Here is a 22,013-nt window from a genome sequence, read left to right as displayed (position 1 = left end):
TTCTCTTAATCTGCTGGGGAGTGGGGTGTGTTAGAACTTGGAGCAGCTAAGGGGTTTGAAGTTTTATATCCACACAGGGATAAGAGATAGGATCTTGGGCCCTTTTAAGTTGGAGATTTAGAACTGAGTTCCATGTCCCCCACCTCCTCTCCACTAACTTGTAAAGTACTATAATTTCATTGCAAAGTGAACTAGGAAAATATTACTTGAACACAGATGATGGTCAGGAACCTTGTACATGTCCATCTGGACTATGGGTCAGAGAAGGAAAATATTTTCCCTAACAAATTATAACCATAGGTCTGCCCTCACACAGATTTAGGGTCCACATTTACCCTACACTATAACCAGGAATCCCCACATCAAGTGAGTGTCAGGGAAGAAGACCTTTTCCTCTCCATTTCCTTCTTAGTTATGTTGGTTTTTCTAAGAATTAAACAGACATGGGGCAGATTAACAGGAGAACACCAAGCAAAAGTTTAATAACAGATATACATAGGAGAGGCCCAGGAAAACTAAGAAACTCGCCAAAATGGCCAAAATCCTCACCTTAAATACCACTTTCAGTTAAAGACAAAGAGAGGATGTTGGGAGTAGCGGTTTGGGCCTTCAGAGCAAAAGGAGGCAGTTCACATGGAAATGGAAAAGCAAGTGCTTGTTGGGTCCTGCAGAGACAAGGGGACACAGTGGACTCTGATCTCCAGGCCCTGCAGAGTCTCCTCCACCATGCCCAACCCATGTTCTTTGCAGATACATCTGGGATAGCTCTGTTACAGGAACAGGCCCTTTTTCTAAATTCTTTTAGTCGATAAAGAGGAGTTTTGGGGGGTAACAAGAAAAACCTTCTTTGTCTCTTCTTAGTCTTCTGTTTCTTAAACATAATCAGCCTAAAATAATCCTCCTGTCAAAGAGACACATTTTGGGGTGGTGGAGTTTGCTCCCCTACATAAATAATATTTGAAAAGGTAAGCGTGAAGTCCTGGGCTGGTAAATGCCTAGGATCCCTGGCAGAAGCAAATTGAAGAACTACTTTGGAGGAACATACCTTCAATACATGATTCTTTGATAAAGTTCTTCTCAAGATAGGTTCACCATCAAGATTTACAATGAAAATGTCATCCATGGGCAGTTTTTGAGGAGAGAACTAACAGTAGGATTAAACTTTTTAAAGGATAAAAAGTACATAAATTACATATATTTAAAGACATAATTTAATCATAAATATCTATTAAGCATACAAAACAATCCAACATGAATGAATTTCAGTAGAATGATGGAATCATTTGCTTAATTCTTTAAATACAGTCTGATAAATCTATAAAATACATATATTTAAAGATATAAAATAAGGAATGAAAGTATGAAAAAGAGAGAGAGGTCCTATAAAATGACCAGGCAGATTTTAAAAAGAGTCAAAAGAACTTTTAGAAATACAAAAACATAATCATAGACATGGAAACAATAGATGGATTAAACAGTACATTAGACAAAATTCTAAAGGGAAGTGATAACAGAGATTGCATATGTTTCCATTCATTTACTAGCAAAAATCAGAATCCAGCTTTTACAAAACTAATTTCTTTTGTAATAGTAATCCTTGTAGGAATGCATTTGGTTTCCACTTTAAAAGTACACAAGGGATGCCAAACAGGTCTTAGGGATCCTTGAAAGCTAGGATGTAGCTAGGATGTAGCATGACATGAAGTATTTGTATGTATAATTTTATTTTTGAAAGTAGGGTCCAGCAGACATTCTTACTGTCTTTGATCTTTTAAGATCTATATTTGGTCCGTAAATCTTACATGTATCTTTTGCTTTTTTTTTTCTCCTGAAATAATTTCTCTTCATTTTCAGGATTAAAGAACAGGAATGAACAGTAAAGGAAAGAACAGTAAAGAACAGGAATGTTTATCTGGTGTACCCCTTTCCCCTTTGTACCTCAAAACTCTAGGAGTTGTTGAGAATTGTTGCCCAGCTACTCACATAATGAGTATTAAAATAATTATTTCCTTCTTAAACTGTAATTGAGATCTGTAAAGAAAATGGAGCAAATAACTTAGTTCATCATTTTATTTATTTTTTCCTAGACCCCTGCAGTCAAAGAGTTGAAAAAATAAAGCCCTACCCTTAAGGACCTCATTTTTGCCGAGACACATTACCAGTTGCTTTGTAATGTGTCTTTCTTTAATAGTGGAATATCGAGACTCCTGAGAGGGAGAGAGCACATGGCTTAGCACAGTCTCTGGTATAGAGTAGGTGCTGAGTGAAGAAAGAAGAGGGCCCTCTAACCCATTTACCTATTAGACTCTCAAGTAGTGTTGGCCAAACAAAGTTCCTAGTAACCAAAAAAGCATGAAAAGTAGTATAAAGAAAAAAACTGTTTTCTCCTCTGTTCGCTACTCACTAAGTGCTTCTGAGCACCACGTGTGTGATTTTTTTCCTACACTAAGTATTCCTCTGATTCTCCAGACACCAGTTCAGTGTTCTGTAATTTAACTGAGTTCTGACACTGTTCACCTAACTGAATCTCTACTCAACTCTAAAGATAGTTGACATATAACCAGTTTATGAATTGAATATTACCTGTAAACTTAATCATCAGTCACACATACACAGAACGATAAAAAACTCAAAAGAACAAAAATTTTGATACTGTTTTGTTGGCCTTATTTGTTAAGGTTTCAAATTGATTTACATCATTAAGATGGCCAGTTCAGTTTCTCAGCCTGTTTCACCCACTCTTCTTTTGGCCCACAAATCTAAGCTTCCCTTTCAGTAAAATATTTTGTTTTCTTAACCTGTGAAAATACAAATCCTTTCAGCTCTTTTGAACTTCTTTTGACTTCCTTGCCCTTTGGTCTAAAGCACACATATTTCATTACCCTGAATGTGGCCACATCTTGTGACTGGCTTATTTTTCAATTGTTTGTTCTCTTTTAGCCTTTTAAAACCCATTTTTATCTCTTCATATATTTTTCAACTGACTCTTACCTGTGTTACTGCTATATTATCATAATAGTTCAAGATGCTAATTCAAAAGGATAAAAGGTTTGTTGTGTCTTCTGCTATTCCTTATTCTTAGGATGTTCCAGTCATGAGGTAGGTGATTTGGCATTCAATTTTGGGCTTCCCTCGTGGCTCAGCTGGTAAAGAATCCTCCTGCAATGCAGGAGACCTGGGTTCAGTCCCTGGGTTGGGAAGCTCCCCTGGAGAAGGGAAAGGCTACCCACTCCATCCAGTATCCTGGCCTGGAGAATTCCATGGACTGTATAGTCCATGGGGTCGCAAAGAGTCGGACATGACTGAGCAACTTTCACTTCACTTCACTTTATGATCAAATTAGGATTCCCAGTATTAAAAAAAGAACTTTATTCTCAAATGTGAGAATCTCTTTTCATTGCTAATGAGTTAGGAATTATGGGGACATTCTCAGTTTTATAACTGAACTAAGAGGGTTGTTGTTTTCAGAAGGATTGTAAATACAAACTTAGGAAATGAAATTTGCGATAAAGTTAATGACGTTTCTTGATCACTTACTATGTGCCAGACATGATACTTTAGATCCATGTTATCTATTAATGTTCACAGCAGTTTGATTAAGTTTAAGTGCTGTTTTGATCTCTTATTTTATATTGTGATATGAAAGATCAGAGAAGTTAAATAACTTCCAAATTTGCTGGGACATTACATGATTTTATACTCTTGTCTTAGCTACCAGTGTTTATGTTTTTTGCTATTCTCTACAGCTCATTTCACACACACACACACACACACACACACACACACACACACAGCCACGATGCTTGGGAGGGGTTATCTTCATAGATGGTCTATTGCAAAATTTGAGAAAACAAACCTCAGTTTTAAAATTACTAAATTCACAAATCTGCATTGATGAGTGTAAATTAAGGTAACATTTCTTGCTTGCTTCTTCACAGACCGAAGGAGCTGGACTTGCCACTTGTATAGAGCTGTGTGTAAAAGCTCTCCGCCTGGAATCTACAGAAAACACTGAAGTGAAAATATCTATCTGCAAGACCATTTCATGCTTGTTGCCTGATGATCTGGAAGTTAAACGTGCTTGTCAACTGAGTGAATTTCTTATTGAGCCTACAGTAGATGCATATTATGCTGTGGAAATGTTGTATAACCAGCCAGACCAGAAATATGATGAAGAGAATCTTCCAATACCAAATTCTCTACGCTGTGAGCTCTTACTTGTATTGAAAACTCAGTGGCCCTTTGATCCAGAATTCTGGGATTGGAAAACTTTAAAACGACAGTGTCTTGCATTAATGGGAGAAGAAGCATCCATTGTGTCTTCAATAGATGAATTAAATGACAGTGAGGTTTATGAGAAGGTAGCAGACTACCAGGAAGATAGTAAAGACACTTCTGTGAATGGTGGAATTGGTGCTAATTCTGGCCTTAGAGACATTTGTGATGAAAAGCAGAAAAAGAGAGAGATAAAACAGTTAAGAGAGAGGGGATTTATATCAGCTCGGTTCAGGAATTGGCAAGCCTACATGCAGTATTGTGTGCTGTGTGACAAAGAGTTCCTTGGTCATCGAATAGTACGACATGCTCAAAAGCATTACAAAGATGGGATTTACAGTTGCCCCATATGTGCAAAGAACTTTAATTCTAAAGAAACTTTTGTCCCTCACGTCACGTTGCATGTTAAACAATCAAGTAAAGAGAGACTGGCAGCTATGAAACCATTAAGAAGGTTGGGAAGGCCTCCTAAGATCACAGCTACCAACGAGAATCAGAAGACAAATGCTGTGGCCAAGCAGGAGCAGCGGCCAATCAAGAAGAACAGTCTCTATTCCACAGACTTCATAGTGTTTAATGACAATGATGGCTCAGATGATGAAACTGATGACAAAGACAAATCTTACGAGCCAGAGGTGATCCCAGTCCAGAAACCAGTACCTGTTAATGAGTTCAATTGCCCTGTCACTTTTTGTAAAAAGGGCTTTAAGTACTTTAAAAATTTAATTGCTCACGTAAAGGGACATAAGGATAATGAAGATGCCAAGCGCTTTCTTGAAATGCAAAGCAAAAAAGTTATTTGCCAGTACTGTAGGCGGCATTTTGTAAGTGTTACTCATCTCAATGATCACTTACAAATGCACTGTGGCAGTAAACCATACATCTGTATACAAATGAAGTGTAAGGCTGGTTTTAACAGCTATGCGGAGCTCTTAACCCACCGAAAGGAACATCAAGTCTTTAGAGCAAAGTGCATGTTTCCTAAATGTGGTCGAATTTTTTCAGAAGCTTATTTACTGTATGACCATGAAGCGCAGCATTATAATACCTACACGTGTAAGTTCACAGGTTGTGGTAAAGTTTACCGTTCTCAGAGTGAGCTTGAAAAGCATCTGGAAGATCACAATACGCCTGAAAAAGTGCTGCCTCCTGAAGACCAACTTAATTCAGCCAGAGATTCTGTTCAGCCTTCCAGAGTGAATCAGAGTGCAGAAGGGAATGCTGAGAAAGAAAGATCCATGCTTCCTTCAGAAAATAGTGTTGAAAACACCATCCCAGCTGATAGAAGTGGTGCTTGGGATAAAAGCAAGGCAGAATCACCTGTGACCAAGCAAGACCAGATTTCTGCTTCGGAGCTTGGGCAGGCTGATGGACCACTGCCAAATGGTTTGGGGAACACTGCTCCCACTCCTCTGCTTCAGGCCAGTGAAGTAGCCGTGTCCATTAAGGTGTCCCTCAATCAGGGGATCGAGGAGAACTTTGGAAAGCAAGAAAACTCAACTGTGGAAAACACTGGTGAATCACTGGTCACAAACTTACATATACCAGTTGAAAATGCTTGTAATGATTTGTGTCACACGGATTTCCAAGAGAGAAAGGAACAGGAGTGTTTTAATGAAACCCAGATTACTCAGAATTCTTTAGTGGCCTCAGAAGCCCTCAAGATAGACGGCATGACCACACAAAACTTAGAAAGACAAGTGAGCAACCTGATGACCTTTTCTGTGCAAAACCAGGCAGGGTTTCAGAACAGTTTACCAACTCCCAAGTTTGAATGTGGAGGTAATGTTAAAACGTCATCTAGTCTTTATAATTTACCTCTGAAGACGCTGGAAAGTATCACATTTGTTCCACCACAGCCCAACCTCAGTAATTCCTTAGGAACTCCATCAGTGCCTCCAAAAGCGCCAGTTCAGAAATTCAGTTGCCAGGTTGAGGGATGTACTCGAACCTACAACTCTTCACAGAGTATTGGGAAACACATGAAGACAGCACACCCCGACCAGTACGCAGCATTCAAAATGCAGCGCAAAAGCAAAAGGGGCCAGAAAGCTAACAATTTAAATACACCAAATAATGGAAAATTTGTTTATTTTTTGCCATCACAGGTGAGCAGCTCTAATAATGCATTTTTTACACCACAGACCAAAGCCAGTGGGACTCCTGCCTGTTCTGCTCAGTTGCAGCATGTCTCATCTTCCATTTTCCCAGCTCATCTAGCAAGTGTGTCAGCTCCACTGTTGCCCTCGGTGGAAAGTGTCATGAATCCAAGTATACCTTCTCAGGATAAAAACGAACAAGGTGGTGGTCTGTTATGTTCCCAGATGGAGACTTTATCTAGCACCACCTTGCCAGCACAAATGGAAGACCTAACCAAAACGGTTTTGCCTTTGAATATCGACAGCGGCTCAGATCCTTTCCTTCCGTTACCTGCAGAAAGCAGCTCTGTGTCTCTCTTCCCTTCACCAGCAGACAGTGGGACTAACTCTGTTTTCTCCCAACTGGAAAATAATACAAGTCATTTTTCTTCACAGATCGAAGGAAATACCAATTCCTCCTTTCTAAAGGGAGGGAATGGTGAGAACGCAGTTTTTCCTTCACAAGTCAGTGTTGCAAATGACTTCAGTGGCGCTGGTGCCCAACAGCCTGGACCAGAAAAAGTGAAAAAAGACCGCGGGCGGGGCCCAAATGGGAAGGAAAGAAAACCCAAGCACAACAAAAGGGCTAAATGGCCGGCAATCATCAGAGATGGGAAATTTATCTGTAGCAGGTGTTACAGGGCTTTCACTAACCCCAGATCTCTGGGTGGACACTTGTCTAAGCGATCTTACTGTAAACCACTGGATGGAGCAGAAATTGCTCAAGAACTTCTACAGAATAATGGGCAGCCTTCTCTTCTTGCCAGCATGATTCTCTCCACAAATGCCGTGAACCTGCAGCAGCCACAACAGTCTGCATTCAGTGCAGAAGCATGTTTTAAAGATCCATCATTCCTGCAACTTCTTGCTGCCGAAAACCGCTCCTCAACATTTTTACCAAATACATTTCCTCGGACTGCTGTGACTAGCTTTAATTCAAGTGTTAGTCAAGAGGGGAGCGAAATCATCAAACAGGCTTTGGAAACTGCTGGCATTCCCAGTACATTTGAGGGTGCCGATGTGCTCTCTCACGTCCCCACAGGTTGTGTCTCCGACACAGCACAAGTAAACACAACAGTGATGCCAAATCCACCTGTGCCAACCCTGCTGCAGACAGTGTGCCACCCAAGCCCCCTGCTGACAGACCAGAATGGGACACCAAACCCCAAAACTTCCTCCATTGAGGAATGCAGAAGTTTGCCTGTTTTTCCAACAAACGACTTACTACTAAAGACTGTTGAAAATGGTTTGTGTTCTAGTTCATTCCCTAATTCTAGCGGGCCATCACAAAATTTTACTGGTAGCAGTTCTCGTGTTTCAGTTATAAGTGGTCCTCAGAACACAAGGTCTAGTCATTTAAATAAGAAGGGAAACAGTGCTTCTAAGAGAAGAAAGAAAGTTACTCCTCCACTAATTGCCCCTAATACTCCCCAAAACTTGGTAACGAGTGACTTAACAGCAATGGGACTTATAGCAAAGAGTATTGAGATACCAACTACTAACCTTCATTCCACTGTAATTCCCAATTGTGAACCTCAGGGTTTGGTGGAAAATCTAACACAAAAATTAAATAATGTTGACAATCAGTTGTTTATGACTGATGTGAAAGAAAACTTCAAAACCAGTCTTGAGTCCCATACAGTGTTAGCTCCTTTAACATTAAAAACTGAAAATGGTGATTCCCAAATGATGGCTTTGAATTCATGCACACCTTCAATAAATTCTGACATGCAGATCTCTGAAGACAATGTCATACAAAACTTTGAAAAGACTCTTGAAATTATTAAAAGTGCTATGAATTCTCAGATACTTGAGGTAAAAAATGGATCTCAGGGTATTGGTGAAACATCACAGAATGCTCAAATAAATTATAACATTCAGCTTCCTTCAGTAAACACTGTACAAAATAACAAGTTATCTGAGTCGTCTCAGTTTTCCTCCTTCATAGGTATCATGCCAACAAAAAGTAACATTCCTCAGTCTGAAGTATTACATAAGGAGGATCAAATACAGGAGATTTTAGAAGGCTTACAGAAATTAAAACTAGAAAATGACCTGTCCACTCCAGCACCCCAGTGTGTACTGATAAATACATCAGTGACACTGACTCCCACTCCTGTGAAATCAATTCCAAATGTCACAGTTCAGCCAATTTCTGAAATTATAAGCAACATTCAGTTTAATGACAGAGTTAATAAACCCTTTGTGTGTCAAAACCAAGGCTGTAATTACAGTGCTATGACAAAAGATGCACTGTTTAAGCACTACGGTAAAATTCATCAGTACACTCCAGAGATGATTCTTGAAATTAAAAAGAATCAGTTGAAATTTGCTCCATTTAAATGTGTAGTACCTACATGTACGAAGACATTTACAAGAAATTCTAATCTTCGGGCACACTGTCAGTTGGTACATCATTTTACAACGGAAGAAATGGTCAAATTAAAAATAAAAAGACCTTATGGAAGAAAGTCTCAGAGTGAAAATTCATCAGCCCCACGAATTACACAAGTGAAAAGACAGCTAGCTCTGACAGAGGAAAATAAAAGGGAATTCCAGCCTGCTTTAGAATTGGGAGCAATGAAAGAAAATACCCTCAGTAATATAGCGGTGATCCCAGAAAAACAACTTCTAGAAAAAAAAAGTCCTGAAAAAACAGAAAGTTCTTCTCAAGTGATTGCAATTACTTCAGAACAGTGTAATACAAATCCTCTCACAAATGTGCAAACCAAAGGACGGAAAGTTAGGAGACATAAAAAAGAAAAGGAGGAGAGGAAACGCAAGAAGCCAGTTTCTCAGTCTCCTGAGTTTCCCACAAGATACAGTCCCTACAGACCTTATCGCTGTGTTCATCAGGGTTGCTTTGCCGCTTTCACAATACAGCAGAACTTAATTCTGCATTACCAGGCTGTGCACAAATCAGATCTACCTGCATTTTCTGCAGAGGTTGAAGAGGAGAGTGAAGCTGGTAAAGAGAGTGAAGAAATTGAAACGAAGCAAACTGTGAAAGAATTTCGATGTCAGGTGAGTGACTGTTCTCGAATTTTCCAAGCAATTACTGGCCTAATACAACACTACATGAAGCTTCACGAGATGTCGCCTGAAGAAATTGAAAGTATGACCGCTTCTGTGGATGTTGGGAAATTTCCATGTGATCAGTCAGAGTGTAAATCTTCATTTACCACATATTTAAACTATGTTGTTCATCTTGAGGCAGACCATGGAATTGGGGCCAGGGGAAGTAAAACTGAAGAAGATGGCATATACAAGTGTGACTGTGAAGGCTGTGACCGAATATATGCAACCCGGTCTAATCTCCTCCGACACATTTTTAATAAGCATAATGACAAACATAAAGCTCATCTCATTCGGCCACGAAGATTAACACCTGGTCAGGAAAATATATCAAGCAAAGCAAACCAAGAAAAGACTAAGTCTAAACACCGGGGGACAAAATACAGATCTGGAAGGGAAGGAATCAAAATGCCTAAGACCAAACGAAAGAAAAAAAATAATTTGGAAAACAAGACTGCAAAGATTGTGCAGATTGAAGAAAATAAGCCTTACTCTCTGAAACGTGGAAAGCATGTATATTCTATAAAGGCTAGAAATGATGCCTTGTCTGAGTGTACGAGCAGATTTGTCACCCAGTATCCATGTATGATAAAGGGGTGTACGTCGGTTGTTACAAGTGAAAGCAATATAATCAGACATTATAAATGCCATAAATTATCTAAGGCATTTACATCACAACACCGCAATCTCCTCATTGTCTTCAAACGGTGTTGCAGCTCACAATTAAAGGAAGCTTCTGAGCAAGAGGTTGAAAAGAGTGGTGTGAAGGATTCTGACACAAGTGTATCAGAGAGCAATGATAATGCAAGAACAGCTGTAGTTCCACAGAAGGAAGTTGTAAAAAATGAAAAAGATGAAGTGGATGAACTAACAGAATTATTTATTACCAAATTAATAAATGAAGACAACACAAGTGTGGAGACCCAGCCTCAGACCTCTTCAAATGTAAGTAATGATTTTAAGGAAAATAACCCCTGCCAGTCAGAAAAACCAAAAGCAAGTAATTTGAAGAGAGTTAATAAAGAAAAAAATGTCTCCCAAAATAAAAAGAGAAAAGTTGAAAAAGCCGAACCAGCACCAGCAGTTGAATTAAGTAGTATACATAAGGAAGAAGAAACTGCTGTTGCAATTCAAACCACTGAGGAGCACCCTGCGTCTTTTGACTGGAGCTCATTTAAACCAATGGGATTTGAGGTATCATTTCTCAAATTCCTGGAGGAGTCTGCAGTGAAACAGAAGAAAAATACCGACAAAGATCATCCCAATAGTGGGAGTAAAAAAGGATCCCATTCAAATTCAAGAAAAAATGTCGACAAGACTGCTGTGACTAGTGGAAATCATACATGTTCTTGTAAAGAAAGTGAAACTTTTGTACAGTTTGCCAATCCAACACAGCTTCAGTGCAGTGATAGTGTAAAAATTGTTTTAGACAAGACTCTGAAAGATTGCACTGAGCTTGTCTTAAAGCAGCTTCAGGAAATGAAACCTACCGTCAGTCTGAAAAAACTTGAAGTACGTTCAAATGATCCAGATGTGTCTGTTATGAAAGACATCAGTATGGGCAAAGCCACAGGGAGAGGGCAGTACTGATAACTGATGTGCTATAAATACATTATTTACAGTTTTATTTTAAATAGGAAGCCATCAAGCATGCTAAAATTGTGAATCCTTTTCGTTATTTTTTGTTGTTGCTGACGTGAATTAACCTGGCCAAAAAAGAAAAAAAAAACAAAAAAAACATGACGTTTTGTCATGTAAAACTTTTTTTTATCCCTATGGGACTTGAGGAACAGAATCCATACTTCAGTTACTGTAAATAGTTGAGCTAAACCTCAAATTTCTATCAGCCAGTTGCCCTTTTCATGAACTAAACTGAGTTATCTGTGTGATTGATTTGTCTCACCAGGTCACTGCTCATGTGTAACAGTACTCTTTGTAGATACCTTTTTTTGTATATATTTATTATTGTAAATCATTTGCTGCCACCAGCAGTGTGTAAGTCTAAACTATTAAATGACACGTTTATATTTGGAATTTTAATTTTTAACCAAGTGATCAAGTTTTTAAAACTGTTCTTTTATTGTTTTAAATTAAGAATTTTTTGAACTAAAAACTAGAAACTCTGCCATAGTTCATTGATTTTTTTTACATAAAACATTTATTTATAAGATGATCTCCCCAAAAAATTTACTTTTCACAGAGTAGGCACATTATATCAGCAACTTGCTCTGCTTTGTAAATTTACCTTCCAGGATTTTTTTGGGTGGTATACATATGAAATTAAAGCAGATTCTTTAGCAATTTCCTATAGCTACAATTTTTTTTTCAAAGCTTTCAATTGGATATAGTTACTATGATTCCATGAAATATAATGGGAATGTGAATAAAGGATTTCCTACATCAAAGATTTTAAACATTTGGTATTTAAAAAAAAAAATCCTTTGTGAATGTGATAGAAACTAGTAGTGTGGAGCAGTGTAAATATTTGAGGTGGTGATTTGTGAAGTAGCCCAGTATTGCCTTAAATAAAATCACATTTCATTTCTTGTTTTATACATGTGATCTTATAAAGGTTTTGTTTTTTTCTCCCCCATTTTCTGAGATTTATAGATTGGTGTATAGCTTTAAACTGTATAAACTTTTGTGGAAAGATTTTTTTAAACATTTTTATAAATCTTAAAATTGGTATCATCAAAGTGAGCCCATCTTGTGTTTATAAAATGCAAGAGTTCCTTAAACATTTATAATTACATAGATAAAACACTTTCTATAAGGAAGTTGGATGTTTTGATTTTACTGTTTATAGATGTTAGATTGTACAGATTTGTCTGTATTTTCCTGCCATATCTAATGATACTTTTTTCATTAGATTGGTCTTCCAGAACAGTATTAGTTGTTATAATTGATTATTTTGATTATTCAGTATATAGTTAGCTCTTATAGTTTAGCTTTATTCACCATATTTATACTGTGGATTTACGGCCAGAGATAGAGGTTATTTCAGGAGAGTTTATGAATCTTTCTTTGAAGTCCAACTAAAATCAGTACTGGAAACAAAAGAAAACATTCTCTCAAATTTACTTTTGTTTCTGTTTGCCATGAATAGTAGCATTGATTTTTGACTTTGTTTGTTATAAACCAGTTACATTCACAATATTATTGCCTGAGATATTGATGATATTGTGATATGAAAATGTGTATATTCCCTGTGCAACATCAGACTTGGCAGGAAAAATGAAGCACTTAATATTAACTGAAATTGCTGGTACTCTGAATAAATAAGCATGGTCAAGGAGTGAATTATTTTCTTTTGGGAAATATTTTTTTAAGTTTTATTATTAAAATATTATAGTTTTATTTTTAGGGCCAAATGGGGTATATGGAATAGTTGGTTTCTCCTCCTTAAGGTTTATTACCAATATGCATAAAACTTGACACATTAAAATCTCTACCCTTTGGTAAGCCCACTGTTATTTATTAAAATAAAAATTGTTCTTATGGGTGATTAATACATGTTTTATTCCTAAATAATAACTTAACTTTGAGTAATTTTAATATTAAATTTTTGTCAACAACTGAATGTTTCCGTACAGTTTTCTTAGAAGTTGACCTAACTCTTAAAGGTAGGCATTTGGCAAACTGCTTATAGTACAGCAACAAATAGGTTTATTTCTGATGAATGTAGTGATGAACCTGTTAAGGAAAAATGCCAATGTATTGGGGCTTTTCTTTTGCTCATTAGCTTAAGAAAATTAACCACTAGATGTTTCTGTAATTGTTCTCCTACGTGTCAGTGGGGGAGATTTGCCAACATTGAGTTAATTTTTTTTATATTCCAGGTACTGTATGCTTAAACTAATTATGGAATAGTGGGCTTTTTAGCATGGAACAGAAAAATCAAATTATGGTATAAAATAAATAATGAATTTATAGAACAACAGCATGTTGGTAAAATTTGATACGGAATGTAATGCCTAAGTATTAAAAAAGAATCAAAAATTATATATTTTTCATGGTATACTTTTCCTCAATGCCTTGTCTTTGAGATATTTTCTTCCCACAGTGTAAATTTGCCTAACCTTTCATCATTTGAAAAATGGATTTTTTTTTCCCCTCTTCTAAACCCAGAGAATTTGAATCTTACCAGTCAGAACATGTTATTCAAAATCGAGTTAAGTGAAATGTAACGTTTTGAGAATTTTTTCAGCGATGTCAAATTCAGTCAGCATAAGTAAATTTTTTTAAACTGTTGGACAGAGAGTTTAACAAGGCAAATTTTGATCAGGTAAGCAAACACAGTTGCTATAGCTATTAAAACTACATAAAAGCTAGAGATATTGAGGAAATGCTCTGTTTTCAGGGCGAAAGATAAGTGGTTATGAGTGTTTATAGAAAGATGAGTCTTGAAAGATGAATGAGAGGTCAGCAACTGATCAGAGGGGAAAAGGGAATTCTAGGCTGTAGGTAGGGAGTAGCCTAGTGCATTTGCAGTATTAAGGTGGTCAGTGTGGAAACATAGGGAGTTGGAGAAGCTGAACCCAAGAGGCAGATGGGCCAGGTCATGAAGGTTCTCATATGCCATGTTATCTTCACCATGCTTTGATTTGTAAGTGCTTACTGAATGCATTTATGTTAAACGATCTAATCAGGTACCAATTTTAGAAAGGCAGTTGGTACGGTATAGAGGATAGGTCGGATAAGTTGGAAGTTAAAAGTGGGGAAACTTGAAATAGTTCAGGCAAAAATTAGTGGGTAGTGTGTGTGATGTCAGTGCATGGGAAGGTGATGGGAGTGACCAGAGAAGTTTTCTAAACTGTATTAGATGTCCTGTTAAAGAACCCAGTGTGTCTTAGCATGTGGAACTTTTGTACAGAAAAGATGTTGAATGTTAAAGTGGGAATTTTTCAGACTTCAATGATGGTGAAATATAATATTGACTATAGTTCCCTATGCTATACAGTAAACCCTTGTTTCATATCTATTTTTTAATTAGAAATCTAACATTCTACTCATAGTCTAGTGGAATCAAAATGTCATAATTTTTTTAGGAAAAATTCATTATTTTCCTAATACATATATAATGCATTTATGTATATATATATACAAAAGCTTTCCTACTACACTTGATAAAGACTTGAGAAAGAACATAAAAAACAAGAGATGGAAAAGTTGAAAAACAAACTAAATGAAATGGGAGCACTGAATATGAAATAGAAAAAGTAAAACATAGTAGATAAAAGATCATTGTGTAGTCCAGTTGTTTTTAAACATGACTGCTCATTAGAAACATCTGAAGCTCTGGCGAAAAAAGCAATGCCTGAGCATTTGTATTTTTCAAAAAATTTCAGATAATTCTGATATGCATCTGGATTTTAAAAGGTGATTGTAGGTTTTTTCTATTATATCCTAGTTTTGGTGAAAATGTGGTTAGTCACTCAGTTGTGTTTGACTCTTTGCAACCCCATGGATTGTAGCCCGCCAGGCTCCTCTGTCCGTGGGATTCTCCAGGCAAGAATGGGTTGCCATGCCCTCTTCCAGGGGATCTTCCCAACCCAGGGATTGAACCCAGGTCTCCTGCATTGTAGGCAAGTTCGTTACCATTTGAGCCACCACAGAAGCATTTCAGTGAAAATAGAGTTTTATTCTTTTTCTGTTGACCAATCATACAATGATATTAAGTGAGTAATAGTTACATAATTCACTAGAGTAAAAGACGTTTATCAGTTTCATAATCAATAGCCAGACAAAAAAGATAATTGTAAGCCATAATGGGAACATGATTAACATGATAATATAAAATAATTACATATAATTTGGGGAGTCTGCGAGTCATGTGGTAAGTGGAAGTGCATACATGCACATGTTTTCATCCACCCAGTCAGTCTGTGTCTTTCGGTTGATTTAATCCATTTACATTTAAGGTAATAATCCATATGTATGATCCTACTACCGCTTTCTTAATTTTTAATTGTTTTGGGTTTACTTTCTGTAGGTCTTTTCCTTCTCTTGTGTTTCCTGCCTGCCTAGAGAAGTTCCTTTAGCATTTGTTGTAAAGCTGGTTTGGTGGTGCTGAACTCTCTTAACGTTTGCTTGTCTGGAAGGCTTTTGATTTCTCTGTCAAACCTGAGGGAGAGTCTTGCTGGGTAGAATATTCTTGACTGTAGGTTCTTCCCTTTGATCACTTTTAGTATATCATGCCATTCCCTTCTGGCTTGTAGAGTTTCTGTTGAAAAATCAGCTGATAGCCTGATGGGAGTTCCCTTGTAGGTCATTTGTCATTTTCCCCTTGTGTACTGTGTGTTGCATTTAATATTTCATCTTTGTCGTTAATTTTTGTCAGTTTGATTACTATATGTCTCTATGTGTTCCTCCTTGGGTCTGTCCTGCCTGGGACTCTGTGCTTCCTGGACTTGGTTGATTATTTCCTTTTCTGTGTTCGAAAAGTTTTCAGCTATTCGTTCAGTTAAGTTGCTCAATCATGTCTGACTCTGTAACCCCATCAACTGCAGCAACCAGGCTTCCCTGTCCATCACTAACTCCCAGAGCTTGCTCAAACTCATGTCCACCCAGTTGGTGATGCCATCCAACCATCTCATCCTCTGTCAACCGCTTTTCCTACCTTCAGTCTTCCGCAGCATCAGGGTCTTTTCAAACGAATCAGCTCTTCCCATCAGGTGGCCAAAGTATTGGAGTTTCAGCTTCAGCATCAGTCCTTCCAATGAATATTCAGGACTCATTTCCTTTAGGATTGACTGGTTTGATCTCCTTGCAGCCAAGGGACTCTCAAGAGTCTTCTCCAACACCACAGTTCAAAAGCATCAATTCTTTAGCACTTAGCTTTCTTTATAGTCCAACTCTCATATCCATACGTGACTACTGGAAAAGCCATAGCCTTGACTAGATGGACCTTTGTTGGCAAAGTAATGTCTCTGCTTTTTAATAAGCTGTCTAGGTTGGTCATAACTTTTCTTCTAAGGAGCAAGCATCTTAATTTCATGGCTGCAGTCACCATCTGCATTGATTCTGGATCCCAAAGAAATAAAGTCTGCCACTGTTTCCACTATTTGCCATGAAGTGGTGGGACCAGGTGCCATAATCTTTGTTTTCTAAATGTTGAGTTTTAAGCCAGCTTTTTCACTCTCCCCTTTCACTTTCATCAAGAGCAGCCCACTCTAATACTCTAAATCCCGAGATGGAGAAGCCTGGTAGACTACAGTCCATGGGTTTACAAAGAGTCTGATTCGACTTGAGTGACTTCACTTTCACTTTCAGTGTTGTTGAGAGGTCTCTTAAGCTGTCTTCATTTCTTTTCATTCTTTTTTCTGTATTCTGTTTTACAGCAGTGATGTCCACCATTCTGTCCTCCAGGTCATTTATCTGTTCTGGTTCAGTTATTCTGCTTTTGATTCCTTCTAGTGTATTACTCATCTCTTGTTTGTTTGTTCTTTAGTTCTTCTAGGTCTTTGGTAAACATTGCTTGCGTTTTCTCAAGTCTTTGGCTCCATTCTTTTCTCGAGATCCTGGATTGTCTTCACTATCATGATTCTGAATTCTTTTGGAAGGTTGCACCTCTCTATTCTTTAGTTGTTTTTCTCAGGTTTTATCTTGTCCCTTTATCTGGGACATAACTTTCTGCTTTTTATCATGATTAATTTTCTCTAATTTGGTTTTTGTTTTAGCCACTGTGAGACTGTGCTCCTTCTTCTGACTGCCTTCTGATGGATGAGGCTAAGAGACTTGTGTAAGCTTCCTGATGAGAGGAACTGGTGATGGGGAAAACTGGGTTTGGCTCTGGTGGGCAGGACCTTGCTCAGTAAAGCTTTAATACAGTTAGCCGCTGATTGGTAAGGTTGCACTCCCTGCATTGTAGTAGTTTGGCCTGAGGCAACCCAGCCCTGGGGCATGCAGACTCTATGGTAGGGCTAATGGCGAGCTCCAAGAGGGTTTACACCAAGGGTGACCATCCAATGTTTGCATCCCTGTGGTGAGCCCTTGCCGACCCACATCTCCACAGGAGGCCCTCCAAGACTGGAGTCTGTTTCCCCTAGTCCTCTAGAAGTCCTATAATCAAATCCCGCTGGCCCTCAAGGCAAGATTCCCTGTGGAGTCCCAGTTCTTTTGTCGGATCCCTAGGCTGGAAAGCCTGGGGTTAAGAACTTTCAAAACAGTGCAGTAACAACTTCGGTATTCTTGTTCTCCAGTCTGTGGGTCACCCACCTGGCAGGTATGGTATTTGATTTTATTGTGACTGTGTCCCTCCTGCCATCTCCTTGTGGCCTTTGTCTTTGGGTGTGGGCTGTCGTTTTTTGTTGGGTTCTAGCATCCTCCTCTCAATGGTGGTTCAGCAGCTAGTTGCAATTTTGGTCTTCTCACAGAAGGAGATGAGTGCACCTCCTTCTGCTCCACCATCTTGAACTAGAATCTTTCCAGACACTCATCCGATTTCCCATTTTCCTGATGCTTCCACATCCTCGAACACATTGTAAGCTTACCCACCCCCACCACCTCAAGCCTTTACACATTTTCTTTGTAATGCTTATTCCTCTATTTTTATAAGCTCAGCTTAAATGGCAGCTTCTTAGAGAGTCACCCAGATCTCTCTAGTGAAGTTTCATGTGTTCATTTTCTATACCAGTATGTTTAATTTTTGTATTTGTGGTTAATTATCTGCCTCCCAACCTACCACTCAGTGAACAAATTATATCTTCTTTTATTTCCTAATGACCTTGCTCATTAAAGGTACCTCTCATTGCAGTGATCTTCCCATAAATGGGAGCACTGTGCTTTGACATAATCAAAACCTGTATCACTTACAAGTCTGGAATTAAAATTCCATTTCTCCAACCACAAACTTTCCAGCTCATCTGCTTGAGCTCCCGCCACTAAAAAGTATTTCTACGACATCACAACTAACAGTTAATCCCACCACTTGATCACTCTTTACCAGTTCACTCCTGTCTTCATCTGGTCTGGCTTAGAGGCTAGATTCCACTTTACAGATACCTTCAGACCATACCCCCGCACCTCCCTTCACATCATGATCTGGAAAACCCTCAATGTTTTCTGTCTACTGTTGAGCAGTTGAATGGGAGAAAATTATTACAAAAGGCAGGTTAACAATCTCAAATAGGCCCAAAACTACCTGGCAATTTTTAAATTTTCTGAGAAAAATGCAAAAATTTGATAGGAACTTTGTCAGCTTTTCATCCCTAAATTTACAAACCCATTGATATCTGCACTCTCTTCTACTTAGGAAAAGTCAGTCCCTCTTCACTTTCTCAGAACTTTGAATTAACTATTCTTGTTTCATCAGTCTTTTACTAGATTCTTCCCAACAGCCCATAATATGCCCCTAATGGCTGCTGCTATTTAAAGAAAGGGGTGAAGGAGAGGGGTCTTTTGTTCCCATCCAACTATAGCCTCTTTTATTTAGTTCCCATCATAACTAATTTGAGTTACCTCCATTTTTCATGTACTAGCACCTTGTATCGGAGAAGGCAATGGCAACCCACTCCAGTACTCTTGCCTGAAGAATCCCAGGGACGGAGGAGCCTGGTGGGCTGCCGTCTATGGAGTCGCACAGAGTCGGACTCGACTGAAGTGACTTAGCAGCAGCAGCAGCACTTTTATATCCCTACAAGTTTTCTGAAATTACTTTCATTAGGATCAGCAGTCTCTTCCATGCTGTCATAGCTGTTGGCTCCTTTTCTTCTCTCATTTACTACCTCAGGAGCATTCAGTAGGGTTGACGACTTCCTCTTTAAAGTATTTTCTTGGTTTTTTGGGTTTGGTTTTTTTTTTTTTTTTTTTTTTTTGCATTTTCTCTTGGTTTTCTCCTTATCTTTAGCTTTTCTGGCTGCTTCATCACTGGGTCCAATCCTAGTTCTCCTGGGACCTGACCTTTGGCTCCATGTGAGTCTCTACACTCTGGATGATGCAGTCCATTCTGTGGAGTTCAGTGTTACCAGTGTGCCTGTCACACCTGTCAACCCAAAGATCAAACTTTTTATAGCTTCAGGCTTTCATGTTCAGCTGTCTACATCACAGTTAAGCATGTCACGTCCAAAGTCATTGTGTTCCCCGCTTTACCTTCAACCTATTCCTCTCCCAATTCTCTCTATCCAAAGTCACTACCTAGGTTTCTCAAGTTAGGCTTTGTAGCCCCATCTGTAACATGGCCAGTTAACAGTGTTAACAGCACTCAATGTCCTTGATACCACTCATCTTCAGCTGTAATTGCTTTTTTTCTACCTTGCTGAAATCTCACCACCCATGCCACAGAAGCAACTTACAGGTTGCACGAGGGCAGAAATCTTTAATTAGATCACCTACCACTTTATGCCAAGTACCTAGTCCAGTACCTTGAACATAACAGAACATACTTAACAGAAGTAAAATTTTATTGAATTCTTAAATGGAAGATTATTCAAATTCTCATGGAGCTCAGAATTACACTTATTATAATTTCTTAGTTCTAGGGATACCGTAAGATTAATAAGGTGAGAATATGATACTGTATGGTCTGTAGTGAGGGGAAGCAGTTAAAGGTTTAACTGAAGAGGGAGATATTGAGGGAGGGAAAGAGAAAGCTCCAGGCTATGGGGAAATATGAAAAGCTGTGGTAAGAATAACTTTTGAGGAGATGGTAAAAAGCTGAAAAGAGTTTAAAGTGAACAAGGAAAGATAAGCAAGGGCCACATCACACAGTGTCTTAGACCTAATTGTATTTGACTTTATCCTCGGTTCACATTTGGGTTTCAAAACGAAACAATGAAATTCTTACAAGTTTAAAAATTCACTATTGAGAGCATTTTACTGGGGAATTCAAGTAAATCAGTTAAGAAGGCTTTCCAAGTCATCTGGGGGAGAGAAGATACTGTTGGTGTGGAATGGTGATGGCTGAAGGAGAAAATTGAATGGACTTGAGAGATCTAGAATATTGGACAGGACTTAAATAATTATGAGTTATGGAAAAGGAAGAGGAAGGGAGAAGTAGAGAAGATTTCCAGGGTTTTGGCTTGAATGGTTGAAGAAATACCATTTATTCAGGGAGATGAGACTGGAAGAGGAGCAGTTTTGTGAATGGGTGATTGGCTAGAGAAGTGTATACAAAAGGGCCTAGGGCTGAACTCTGAGGTGAGTTAATTGAGTATTTTAAAGTAGATTAAGAGAAATAGGAAAAATCATGAAACTAAAAGGAAGCAAGTATCCTCTGGATTTAGTAGTAAGAAAGTTAATTGGTGACCTTGGCAGTTTCGTAGCTTGACTCGGTAAAAACCTATTTTTGGAAAGTTTGGTTGTGAAGGAGAAGATAGAATGGTAGCTGGAATCCCATGGACAGAGGAGCCAGGCTGGCTACAGTGTATGGGGTCACAAAGAGTCAGACACGACTGAATGACTGAGCACGCGCACACTGGGGAAGTACCCATTAAAGAGGCAAAAGTTGACAGATTAGTAGATGGAACCTCGCCTCAAGAATAGGTGGCCAAGGTCAGCGTTACCAAATAGAAAGGACATCTAGACTAAGTCTGTTAAGTAGGAATGATGATCTAGGAAACAGCATTCCTGCCCCACAGCAAGCGTTGAAAAAGTAGGAAATCAACTTAAATGTTAAAGTTTGAGGTGAAGAATAGGAGAAGAGGCTGTATATACAAGGATTGCTGATAGAGCATTCAAAACCCAGCTAAGTTAGAACATAATCTTGCAGTATTTCCAGTAGTGCTGCTCAATTTAAATAGAGGAGGAAGAGGGAAGAGGTTGCATAGTCCCAGGACAGGTATTTCATCAGTGAGTCGAGCCTGGTTAGGGTAGGAAACAAAGCTAAGAGGACAGAAGAAAATTGAACAGTCAAGGGACTGGAGGTCTTTTGGGGGGAGAGTGGGAGTGTTAGAAGGCTCAATGTTTTTTTATTTTTATACAGTTTAAATTTTTTTAAATTTTGGAGTATAGTTGATTAGCAGTGTGTTTCAGCTGTACAGTAAAGTGATTGAGTTGTACATATTCCCATATGCTTTTTCAGATTTTTTTCCCATTTAGGTTTTTGCAGAGTTCCCTGTGCTATACAGTAGGTCCTTGCTGTGCATGTCAATCCCAAACTCCCTATCTGTCCCTCCCCCTCATCTTTCCTCCACCCTGCTAACCGTAAGTTCTTTCTCTAAGTCTCTGAGTCTGTTTTGTCAATAAGTTCATTTGTTTTATTATTTTTAGATTCCACAGATAATCAGTATGGGACTGGAGGTCTTAATGTGCTGAAGAGAGGGTATTATGGGAATAAGGCTGAGAATTAGGTATGAAAGACTAGAGTGTTGAAACTTAAGATTGTAGGAGTAATGCAGTGTCTGGAAATGACCGTAGAAGTATATTATTGAATTAGAATGTCGATGAAGGCTAAATTACAATGTTGATGAGTTGAGAAATTGAAACAGATTTTGGTCTGATTATTGGATGGACTGTATACAGAAGATGCTGTTAGTAGGAAGTGATGTAAGAGCCCGAGTCCAGTGCTGAAGTCCTGCTTTTATTAGA

General features: G+C 38.5%; 1 protein-coding gene across 5 annotated transcripts in view; it reads left to right on the top strand.

The window, feature by feature from the left end:
• Positions 1–13,490, top strand: part of ZNF292 (zinc finger protein 292) — a 95,514-nt gene extending 82,024 nt beyond the window's left edge. For all 5 annotated transcript variants that reach the window (XM_019967391.2, XM_070796117.1, XM_070796118.1 and 2 more), the window contains one exon: positions 3,939–13,490. In XM_019967391.2, coding sequence (XP_019822950.2) covers positions 3,939–11,078 — 7,140 coding nt within the window. In that variant the 3' untranslated portion in view covers positions 11,079–13,490. The remainder of the gene's footprint in view (positions 1–3,938) is intronic.
• Positions 13,491–22,013: the final 8,523 nt, after the last annotated feature.

Source organism: Bos indicus, chromosome 9 (genome assembly GCF_029378745.1).
Source record: "Bos indicus isolate NIAB-ARS_2022 breed Sahiwal x Tharparkar chromosome 9, NIAB-ARS_B.indTharparkar_mat_pri_1.0, whole genome shotgun sequence".
NCBI classification, from domain to species: Eukaryota; Metazoa; Chordata; class Mammalia; order Artiodactyla; family Bovidae; genus Bos; species Bos indicus.
This window is presented reverse-complemented; position numbering and strand designations above follow the sequence as displayed.